Source organism: Catharus ustulatus, chromosome 10 (assembly GCF_009819885.2).
Source record: "Catharus ustulatus isolate bCatUst1 chromosome 10, bCatUst1.pri.v2, whole genome shotgun sequence".
NCBI classification, from domain to species: Eukaryota; Metazoa; Chordata; class Aves; order Passeriformes; family Turdidae; genus Catharus; species Catharus ustulatus.
The window spans coordinates 25,318,779-25,330,504 of record NC_046230.1 but is presented as its reverse complement, the minus strand read 5'-3'; the positions used below and the strand labels follow the sequence as shown (position 1 = coordinate 25,330,504).

The 11,726-nt window shown below is 48.0% G+C and overlaps 1 protein-coding gene across 3 annotated transcripts in view; it reads left to right on the top strand.

Moving 5' to 3' along the window:
- Positions 1-1,419: 1,419 nt before the first annotated feature.
- LEKR1 (leucine, glutamate and lysine rich 1) overlaps positions 1,420-11,726 on the top strand; it is a 36,858-nt gene continuing 26,551 nt past the window's right edge. For 2 of the 3 annotated variants that reach the window (XM_033068667.1, XM_033068669.1), the window contains exons 1-2: positions 1,448-1,582; positions 9,920-10,134. In XM_033068667.1, coding sequence (XP_032924558.1) covers positions 1,463-1,582; positions 9,920-10,134 — 335 coding nt within the window. In that variant the 5' untranslated portion in view covers positions 1,448-1,462. Of the gene's footprint in view, positions 1,583-9,919; positions 10,135-11,726 lie in introns of all 3 variants that reach the window. The other variant, XM_033068668.1, reaches the window with a different exon arrangement.

Genomic DNA, 11,726 nt, shown 5'->3' with positions numbered 1-11,726 from the left:
GCTGTACGATCAAACCCCAACAGCAGCTGGGTTTTGGAGGAAACAGAAACCCACCAGCCCTGGAAAGAAGGGCAGAAAGTGGAATTAATCCCGCTGAAAGTGCCGAATCTCGCCGCCAATCCTCCCCTGATTTATTTATTCTCGTGGCTGTGTGCGCTCCAGTGGGTCTCCCCGGGCCCAGACGGTTCATGCCGAGGTTGAGCTCGTGCCTCGGCTCTGACACACAGATGACCTGGCTGGCTGGATTTGGGGTAGCGGGGACTAATTGGGGGTGTCAGGGCCGGGTTTGGGGTAGCGGGGACTAATTGGGGGTGTCAGGGGTGGCTTTGGGGTGTCACAGCCTAATTTGGGCTGGCAGTGCCTGTCAGATGCAGGTTTGAGGTGTTTTGGGGTGTCATGGTTAAATTTGGGCTGGCTGGAGGGGGCAGAGGTGGATTTGGGGTGTCAGGATAGAATTTGGGGAGGCAGGGATGGGTTTGGGATGTCAGGGCTGGATTCGGGACATTGGGGGTGGCTTTGCGAGCACGGCGCGAAATTTGGGGTGGCAGGGCGAAATTTGGGGAGCTGGGGTTTGGCTTTGGGGTGCCAAGGCCCAATTTGGGATGTCAGGACTTGCTTTGGGGTATCAGGGCCAAATTTGGGGTGTCAGGGTTTTGCTTTGGGGTGCCAAGGCCCAGTTTGGGGTGTCGGGGTTGGCTTCGGGGTGTTGGGAATTTGAGGTGTCAAGGTTTTGTTTTGGGGTGCCAAGGCACAATTTGGGATGTCGGGACTTGCTTTGGGGTGCCAGGGGGGAATTTGGGGTGCCAGAGTTTGGCTTTGGGGTGCCAAGACACAATTTCGGATGCCAGGGCTAGCTTTGGGGTGCCCAGGGGGGAATTTGGGGTGTGAAGGTTTTGCTTTGGGGTGCCAAGGCCCAATTCAGAATGTCGGGGCTAGCTTTGGGGTGTCGGGGGGAATTTGGGGTGCCAGGGCTTGGCTTTGGAGTGCCAAGACCCAATTCAGGATGTCGGGGCTGACTTTGGGGTGCCAGGGGATAATTTGGGGTGCCAGGGGATAATTTGGGGTGCCAGGGTTTTTCTTTGGGGTGCCAAGGCCCATGTCGGGGCTGACTTTGGGGTGCCAGGGGATAATTTGGGGTGTGAAGATTTTGCTTTGGGGTGCCAAGGCCCAATTCAGGATGCCGGGGCTGACTTTGGGGTGCCAGGGCGATTTTTGGGGCGCATTAAGCCCCGACCCCACAGCGAGCCCAGGCCGCGCTCCGCCCGCCCCGCCGGGCCCAGCCCCGTGCCGCGCACGCGCCGTTGCCGCGGTTACGGCGGACGCCACGGCCACAAAATGGCGGCGGCCGCCGCGCCCCCCCCTCCCCTCACGGGGCCCCCGTGCCGGGACCCCGGCGGGCCCTGAGCCCCGAGCCCCGATCCCCGGCGGCTCCCGGAGCCCCCAGCCCAGCCCCCGCGAGGCCATGGAGCGGCGCGGCCCCGTCCACGCGCTGCCCGAGGAGATCCGCAAGGTACGAGCTGCGGAAATGCCAAGCCGCCGCATTCGGAGCTCCCGCAGCACTTCAGGGATGTTGCACAGGCCTGTGAGCACCGGTGCATTCTCTGTACATTTTGGGTTAGGTTGGGTGTTGGGTTTCCTCACTCTTTGTGCGCTGTAATTACAGTAGTTCTATAGGGAAGCTGCAGAGGAACACCTGAGGCTGTGCCTGTGCTGTCACTGCAGGTGAGTCCTGGAGCACACCTGGCCTGTGTCGGTGCTGTCACTGCAGGTGAGTCCTGAACACCCGGCCCTGTGCCGGTGCTGTCACTGCAGGTGAGTCCTGGAGCACACCTGGCCTGTGTCGGTGCTGTCACTGCAGGTGAGTCCTGGAGCACACCTGAGGCTGTGCCTGTGCTGTCACTGCAGGTGAGTCCTGGACACCTGAGGCTGTGCCTGTGCTATCACTACAGTGAGTCTCAGATTTCCCTGCTGTGTCAGTGCTGTCACTGCAGGTGAGCCCTGGACACCTGGCCCTGTGCTGGTGCTGTCACTGCAGGTGAGTCCTGGAGCACACCTGGCCCTGTGTCGGTGCTGTCACTGCAGGTGAGTCCTGGAGCACACCTGGCCCTGTGTCGGTGCTGTCACTGCAGGTGAGTCCTGGAGCACACCTGGCCCTGTGCCTGTGCTGTCACTGCAGGTGAGTCCTGAACACCTGAGGCTGTGCCTGTGCTGTCACTGCAGGTGAGTCCTGGACACCTTGCCCTGTGTCAGTGCTGTCACTGCAGGTGAGTCCTGGACACCCTGCCCTGTGTCAGTGCTGTCACTGCAGGTGAGTCCTGGACACCTGAGGCTGTGCCTGTGCTATCACTACAGGTGAGTCTCAGATTTCCCTGCTGTGCCGGTGCTGTCACTGCAGGTGAGTCCTGGAGCACACCCAGCCCTGTGCCTGTGATGTCACTGCAGGTGAGTCTCAGATTTCCCTGCTGTGCCGTGTTTTGCTGCCGGCAGCTCGGAAGGACTGCAGAGCATGACATGTTCCAGAGGAGTATCAACACTCACAGGGACGGAACATTCCCCTTCATCTCCCCTCGTATCTTGGCGTGTTCTTTGTTTGGAGAAGGATGATTGCCGGTGCTAACAGCGCCGCTGTTTGTGTGGCTCCGCTTAGGAGGAGGCTGCACTCGAGTGGAACACGAGTCACTTTTTGTAACGCTATCGTTGTATCTGGCAGTACAACACCCAGCTGTCCTCATTCATCGCTCTGCAGCTCATAATTGACGAGTCATTTAAAAGCTTTGTGTACTCAGCCTGGAGAAATTCTCCCTGGGTTAGGCCAGGAAGTTGTTCAGGCAATTTCTGAGATGATTTCTGAGAAATCGAGGATGGGTAAGACAGGCAAAGAAAGGGAAAAGGAATAGTTAGCCTTAAAAAAAGAGGAAGGGAAGAAGCTGAGGGACACTTTCAGACTCGTGAGCAGCTGTTTTGGTAGCAGGAAGGATCCCACCAAGTTTGTTTATTTAGCAGTTAGTTTTTTAGCCCCAACAGGGTACAGTGGTGAGCAAAAATCAGTGTAAGCTTCTCACAGAAACAGTTGTACCAAACTGTTGGATGAGGGAATCCTGGAGCTGCTTACTGCTCAGTGTTCCCTTTAATGACTTAAAGCTGCAGTTTGGTGGCACTTGAGTCTGTTTTAAGTTGGGATCAGTTCCTGAGCCATGTGCTAGGCACAAGGAGGGCAGGCACAGAAAGGCAGTGACATTCATTCTGTCAGCAGCAGTGTCAGTGCTGCTGGTTATTACTGAGCCAGGATCTTGGATTACAATAAGGAATATGCTGGTGCCAGTGGGGAAAGGGGTGTGAGCACTCTGGGAACTCTATATTCTTAGGAGCATTCTAGGAAATATAAATAATTTAAAATTAATCCAATGCATTAATATAAAATCCATAATAACCTCCTTGACACTTGTCAGGCCTAACAGTGAGGGCTGTAATCAGGTAATAATTAGCAGAATAATATGAACAAAGACAGGAAGAGTCTGTTGATATATTAATAGTTTTAATATCTCAATAATAGGAATCACATGTGAAACTTGGCTCTTTGTTGTCCCTCTGTCCAGGGCTGTTGAGGTTTCAGTTCTGAGCTGCAGGCTTTAAAAATAATGACGTGACTGATGGGAATTCAGAAAAGAGCACAAATAGTAAACAGCTTTAAAATCTCGTTTCTGAGAAAGGATGACAGAGCTGGGTTTGCTCATTCTGAAAAATACCTGAGGGCCCAGTAAGTGCTCACAGGGGGAGGGAGGTGGTGCTTCATTTCCAGGTGCCAATGAGTCTTTTCCTCTCATTTCTGGATGTGCTCTGGTTGAATGCCCTGAAACTGAAGTTGTGGAATTCACCCAGCTTTTCCCTCCAAGTGCAGGATGGGGCAGGCAGTCTCTGGAGATCCCTCCAGTGCTGGGTACACATTTAACAAAAAGTCTGGTGCAGAAGATGAGGATTTCCAGCTGAGGATGGACTCGTGCTCCTGTCCCATCCTCCTCGTGCCACGTGTGAGCTCCAAGGCAGCGACAGCCCGGGATTTGGGATGAGAAAGTGTCGGGGTTTTACACATCCTGTGCTGCTGCAGCACGGTTACAAGGCACTACAAGTCATTCTCACAATTTCCTGTCCTTGTATCTGCTCTGCACACATGTCCTGTTCCCTCCCCGCTCTGCTGCTCAGCTTTTACAGCCTCTCCTCTGGAATCTCTCTCTGCTGGCTCCCGACACAGCCCAGCCCTGCCAGCTGTGCTTGGCTGTGCCAGACAGAGCCACACGTGCTCCCAAGATGGGTTTGCAGGCTGAGGGGACACGTGGGACTGCAGGGAGCCTGGCAGGATTGGAGATTGCAGCCCAGAGAGAGGATATTCCCTTGCCAGGAGCTCTTTGGGTGCTGGAGGTTGGGCTGTGGCACTCACAAGGGATCCAGGAGCTGCCTCACAGGGCAGGGTGCAGAGCTCTCGTTGTTCCAGTCCTTTATTTTATTTTATTTTACAAGATTTATATTTATTTTGCAAGAAGTTTTAGTCTAGAGGGAAGGCGATTTATCAGCATTTTGTTAAGGGAATGAAAGATGTGAAGGGACTTTGGTTCTTTGTGTTCTGGTTAATTTTGCCTCAGAGAATTCTGTAAAAACTTTTACATGTCCCTGCTTTCTTCTCTCTCTCATTCCTTCTTTCACAACACCTTCATTGCAAGATGGGTGCTAAATGCAACAAATAAAATCAGTAGGTGAATAAAGCATCCCCATGTCCATTATTAAAGTTGATAGTATTCTTTTGTATTTATACTTGGAAACTAATTGTTAGTAAAGATGGAGATCACTGGCTTTTTATGCCTGTTTTTAATATATTTACCTAGAGTTTGTGCAATCAGACTCAGCCTGGAGGTGTCACAGAGCCCAGCATGGTACAGAAGGCAGTTAGAGTTTCCTTGACTCCAATGTCATGGATGTGTACTTTTGGGGACTTCTGGTTTCGTTGCTTGGTTAATGTTTTATTTTGGTTTAATTTTTCCTCAAGGCTTTTATATTTCACCTTGTCTGTTGCCAGTGGCAGATGAATCTTTTGTTGTGCCTGTGAACTTTAATTACAGTTTTGTGGAAGTGCAGCGAAGTAGAAGGGAAGATGCAACTGAGGAAATCCCTGAAACAGGAAACAGAACAGCAACACAATGCAAACATAGTTATATTTAATTCCATATTTTATTTGGAAAAAAAATCAAGCTTTGTTACCATAAAAAATAAAATTTAAAGGGCCAAGATGCCCTTAGAGATGAAGAGTTCTCTGAGGCCAGAGCTCAGAGCTGAGGCTGGGCCGGAACTGTGAGGCTGTTCCCCATGAGGACAGAACGTCCTGTGGTGTCCCCAGAGTATCGTGTTCACCACAAGTAGCAAATGGGTACTGGGAGCTCCCCAGTGTGCTATAGATTGGGACAGTATGGGCTCTGTATGAGCACATCACAGCAGCTTCCCCTCTGCTTGTTCTCTGTGAACCCAGGCTTGGGCTTTTCTCAGAAGAGCTCCTGGAACACAGAGTTCAGCTGTGCTTGGGAGCCCACGAGCCTGGCCCCTCCACAGGCAGCACAGCTCTCTTTGGGACGTGCACTGGCACCAGCAGGGATTTCAAAGCTGATAAAATTCCAGTGTGTGCCCTCCAGATAAGGGGTGGGATGGCAGAGCCCTTCTCAGCATCCTGCTGAGTTCTCCTGGAGGTGATGTCCCCAGGCATCCCACAGAGGTTTCCAGCACTCAGCTGTGGAATTTGGGATGTTTGGGTGGTGTTGGGTTGTCATTCCTGCTGTGGAGTGTTGAGAGGCTCTGGAAATGAGAGAAAATCCTGGAGTGGTTTGGGTTGGAAGGGACCCCATGGGCAGGGACACCTTCCACTATCCCAGGTGGCTCCAAGCCCAGTGTCCAGCCTGGCTGTGGCCACTTCCAGGGCTTGTGTCCAGTGAGGGACACTCCACACCCTCCCTAAGCTTTTCTCATCACACCAGGGCTGTATTCTCTTCATCCAAGGTTTTCTTACAAAACCAGGTTTGTATTCACTACAGTCAAGGTTTTCCAGCTTTTCTGCTGCTCAGAGCTGCAGGGACTGGGATCTCACAGGAGGGGTTTGCTGGCACTGGGGATGCACAGAGTCACCCAGGCAAAGCTCTGCTGAGCTGGGCTCATCCTGTGCCTGCTGGGTTTTGTCTGAGGTGCTTTGTGGCAGCACTCAGGTGAGTTCTCAGCTGGAGCACACCCCCAGGGGCTGGGGAGCTCAGGAGGGGCTGCTGGCCCTGTGCTGCTCTTTGCCTGCCAGGATTCATTATTCTGCTTTCCTCAGGCAAAAATGCCTTCAGCCACCTGAACTCCTGGTGTCGTTTCCTGCCGTGACACAGGGATTATCCCAGGGCATGTTTTGAATGAAGCAGCCTTCTGGTTTTCCTCCCTGTTTCTGCACTGCTCATGTGTTCAAAGCAAGCACGGGGGTTTTTATTTTGCAATGTGATTTTAGGGGCAGGGAGCAAATAATGATGTGAACAGCGTGGCTCAGCAGTTCCATCTGTGCTGCTTTGGGGGAGATGCTGACTGAAAACTTGGCTCATAATGCACTTTGTTTCTTTTAAAAGAAGTGAAGTTTCTACCGAGACTTTTACAATTCTTCCTGTGACTAAGGCAAATACCAATTTCAATCTGGTACCTCCTCATTTTGCATGTACATCAAAAGACTCCCCTTTCTTCCTCAAAAAAAAAAATCAATGGTGTGGTTTGAGTCATCATTTCTTTTTGTGTAATAGGGATTGACTGGTGTGTCAGAGGAGGGACAGCCAGGATGAGAGACATGAAAATAATGTGGGAGAGGAGTGAAACAAAAAAGAAAGTAGAATAAAGCAACATACAGAAATCATTTAAGACCACCCAACTGCAGCATAAGGATTTTTTTCTTTTACTGTTATGTATTCAGCTACAAATTTCATTTGGACAAATACAGAGTTTTGTGGTTTTGACCAGTCCTTGCTGAAGTAATCTGAGTGATCCATGTGCTGGATGCTGTCATGTCAAAGCCCTGCCAAGGCAGACAGGAGCTCCCTCCTCTGCAGGGATGCAGCTCTCCATCGAGGGCTGTTTGTGGCTGGAATGTGAAATTCCAGAGCAGAGGGATGGTGCTGCACGGGCTGACACACCCTGCACTTATTTGGTCAAGTTCTAGTGGTACAAATTCCTGTCTCATCGTTCAAAAGGCTAAAAATGGTCCAGACCACCAATTTCTTTTCTTTTTTTTTCCTTATAACTTATGCTCTGCAGATGAGACTGAGTCAGACAGATGTAATTTGTGTGATTATTCCTCTTGGCTCAGGCCTCCCCTTGCCTTGGTAGCTAAAGAAATCTCTGTAACCAGGGGATAATATTTCCTTCCAAAACCAACTGCAGAGTGGAAACTGTTCCCCCAGATGTTTTACAGCATCTGTACATCCCAACTGCAGCTCAGATACTCAAAAGTGTAGCTTGTGGATAAATATCTTCCCAGATCAAGCACTTTGTCCTCAGCAAAACTGGTTTTTAAATTCCTGATTGATTTTTTCTGTTCACTGTTTGTCCTCAGGACATTTCCACTCAGAGCTCTGATGGTTTCCTTTTCTATTCCTTCCAAACTGTTTTTCCCCTGATTTTTTTTCTACTTTGACTTGAAGACGACAACAGTGTATTTTATCAAATGGAAACAGTGAAATGTGGAATCTGAAACCATCAGTTTGTATTTAGTACACATCCTCAGTGGTTACTCAGCAATCTCACTGTTCCAGAAAAGGTAATTTGTAAGCACAAGAACTGATGACAGTTTGTTTCCTACACATTTTGTGTAAAGGTTGGTCAACTTTGGTGTCTAAGAGACAACCAAAAAAAGTCTAGTGGAGCTTTTCTCCTGGAAAGACAATTTATTTTTATGGCTTCCAGGGGGCAGGGATGGATGGGATGTTGGAATTCCTGGGTCAGATGGGATTTTGGGAAGGAATTCCTCCTTGGGAGGGTGGGGAGGGGCTGGGCTGGAATTCCCAGAGCAGCTGTGGATCCCTGGAAGTGTTCAAGGCCAGGTTGGAGCACCTGGGACAGTGTCTGGTGTCCCTGCCACGTCAGGGGTGACACTGGATGGGATTTCAGATCCCTCCCAGCCCAAACCCTTCTGTGATTCCCTGAGAGAGGAGCCTTGGATTGAAGATGGGGATCAGGTCAGTGCCTTCCTTGCTCCACTCCCTTTCATCTGGGTCCTGTTCATTTTCCAGGTACACTGGACAGATGTGCTGGGTTTAAATTAACTGTGGTTGGCATCCTCAATTGTGCCAAATCCATTCCTGGTGTCAGGGAACTGTTCCAGATGTTAAGGTGGATATTTGGGTAATCTGTACACTATTGCAGTACTTGCAGGGTAATTAATAAAGTGCAGAGCACAGTCCTGATTTACACAGAATTTCCTATTCTGTGATTTTTTGGCTCTGTAGTAAATACTGTAAAAATCCAACTGATCAGAAATCCTCACAGATTTTCATTCCACCTGAGGAATGGATGGGAAGGGGAGCAGGACCCACTCCCAGCTGAGCCCAGACAGAGTTTGTACTGTTCTATGACTTCATTTATTTTGAAATTCAGTAACAAAACTGACTTTGAAAACGAAGACGTTTTGGTACTTGCACAAGCCCTGTTCAGTCAGGCCCCTGGTGGTTCTATCTCGTTTTGGGTGGGAGAAGCAGTGCAAGCTGTGTCTGTGTGAGCAGCAGCAGCGGCTGTGCTGCACAGAGCACCGTGTCCTCTCGGTGATAAACCCCTCCTGTGCTCCCTGCACAGCTCATTTTGTCCTTTTTCAGTGCTCTCATTCCACTGCTCTGGAACTTTGGGTTGCTTATCCTGAAGAACAGTTTCAGGTTTCCAAGCACAGACTGCAGCTGCCAGGAAAAATAAACTTGCATTTTGGTCTCCCTCAGAGCAGCTGTAACCAGGGGGGTTTAAACTGGGGCAATGTGAAGAAATGGGGAAATAAAGCTTGTCCAGGGCATCCTGAAACACCATTTATCTCAAATTGCATTTAAACTGCTAAAGGTTGTTGGATGAGTCTTTAATTTATAATTTTTGAAAGCTCTTTCCTTTGGGGAGGGCTTCTTTCTGTTTATCCCAGTGTCTCAAAACATCTTTTTTTAATTCTTCTGTAAAACAAAGTTTCTTAATTGGACTTAAACTGTTTGAGCAGGTGTTTATGTGTTCCCTGCTTCAAGGTTAATAACTGGATCAGTTGGCAAAGTCTGTTTGCCAACATAATAAATGAATTATTTCCACTGGATGTGTGTTACCTGCTCTATGTTGTGTCTCAGTCTGAGTCCTTCATCCCTGGCAGAGGGGTTCCAGATTCCACAGCACCCCATGGAGCCCACACCAGCACCATGAATTATTTTTGTGAAGGTTGGGGATGACATCACTCAATTCCCTCTCCCTCATCTTGCCTCCCTCACTTGGACACGAGCTGTTGGAAAGGCACAGAAATAACATTTATCTGGCACAGGAGATCCCAGATTCGTTAATGAAATAGCTTTATAGAACACAGCATTTCATTTTCAATGAACACATCCAACCTGACTCACAAGTACTTGAGCATTTCAGTGGGAGTTCCCACATATCAAATTCCAGAGCTGATGGATCTTGGGAAGGTGCCCAGAAGGGAAAGTGCTGCTCTAGCTGGGCTTCATTTCGCTAATGAGGATTTTTGTCTTTATTTGTTAAAGCAATAACATCAATAACATCATTAAATGTTCCAGAGCAGCAAATGGTTTAAATTGCTTTTATTATTATTATTATTATTATTAGATTTATTATTATTTTTTGGTGTCACTGAGGGTGTTTTTAGTTTCCAATCTGAATTTTCTCTTTGCAGATGCCCCGGGACCAGACAGTGTGCAAATACTGCGGAGTCAGCTACCTGACCCTCCACGAGTTCAAGCTGATGGAAGACAAGGTGAAAGCAATGGAGAAGGAGATGAAGGTTTATAAAGGAAGCCTGGAACGGGAGCAGAGGCTCCAGGCAGAGGTGCAGGCTCTCCACCACGACCTGGAGCGCTGTCGGGCTGAGAGCGACTCCAAAACAGAAAGGTCAGAGCTCATCTCCTGTGTGTGCTGGGGCATTTCAGCCCAGAGCAGCTCCAAACACAAACAACTTTTGTCTTTCTTCTCTCAGATGGCCCCTACACACTGTAATGCTTGATTTAAATCATCTTTCACAGCAACCCTTTGGAAGCAGGTTGGGAATTCCTGAGCAGTTTATGGAATATGTGCAAGGTGAAGGAAAGGCCAGAAGCACTCAGAGGGATTTCCCCTGACACAGTCCCAAAGGGAATGATGAACATTTCATCTTATCCTCTTGTAATAAATCTCTGATATTCCAAATGAAATTGCACAGGTCTGAAATTCAGGCTGTCTCACTCTGGGAAAGAATTCCCAGTGTTTTTCCCTGGGAATCTCAGGGTTCCCTCTCTGCAGGGCTGCTGCAGAATCCCACAGCAGTGAGGAGCAGTTTGGGAACTGCCAGGGGCATTTTGCTTCACAAACTGGAGGTTTCAAATCCTTACAGATATGGGAAGGCCCCATTAAAGGGGCTCCAGTAATTAATTTACTCCAGTAATTAATTACTCCAGTAATTAATGCTAGATCTCAGAGCCACATTTGGATTTTCAGGGCACAGCTAGGACCTTCAAGTGTGTTCTTTCAGCTCATACTTACAGGGTTTGTCTCCTTTTCCATGCACATATTTTGGAATCTATTATTATATTCCATTAATTGATTATAGTAGGACTATAAATAATTGATGTTTGTAGTCAATTAATAAAAGATACTTCATAAAAATGCAGTTTGCTCAAGTTTGCTACTGACGGATTGAGGCCACCAGAAACTCCTGGGTAATTTTTTGCTCATCTGACTCCAATAGACAGAAGTTTTTTATAAGGATGAGGTTCTAAATTTGATTATTTTTGGGATTCCCAGGAGGGGAATTCCCTTGTGTGACTGCCTCACATCAAGGATCTAGAGCTGAAGGTGCTCTTGAGATTGGACTGAAATGCTTTGGAAATCTGATTTTTTTTTTTTTTTTGGAGAATCATTCAAATACTGTTAAAAGTTTAAATTAATTAATGGATTTACTTAGGCTTTTGCTTGCTAATGTTACTGATAAAAGATTTATTTTGGAGCACAAGTTCCCCCAAAAGTGAAAAAAAATTTCATTTATCTTGTAAATGACTCATAATATTTCTTGCAATATCTTTTTCATTTAAATTTAACATCTTCCACCCCCTCCTTCCCAGTATTTAATCTTTTCTGTGGTTTCATATCTATTTTTAAAGCTTGTTTGCTCCTTGTCCCTTTAATGACCCTGGGTGACAGCTCTGGTGGCAGAACCCTGTCTGTGAGCAAATGCACTGACAGCACATTCTTCTTGTTGGGGATCATTTACCCGAGCTAAACTTTAAATTTTCATCGAGCTGACTTTCTGTAGTAAAGCTGGAACAGTTAATAAAATTTTTATCTCTGCACTTTTCCCCCCCAAGGCTCCATTTGATTTAAAAGCTGCTGAAATCAAGTGGAATACTTGCAGTAGGTTTCCATTCCAGCCAGAAACCAAGCATTGTGCCTTGTTAAAAAACCTGGCTGAATATTCCTGAATACTCCTGAAAATTCCTGAATATTCCTGA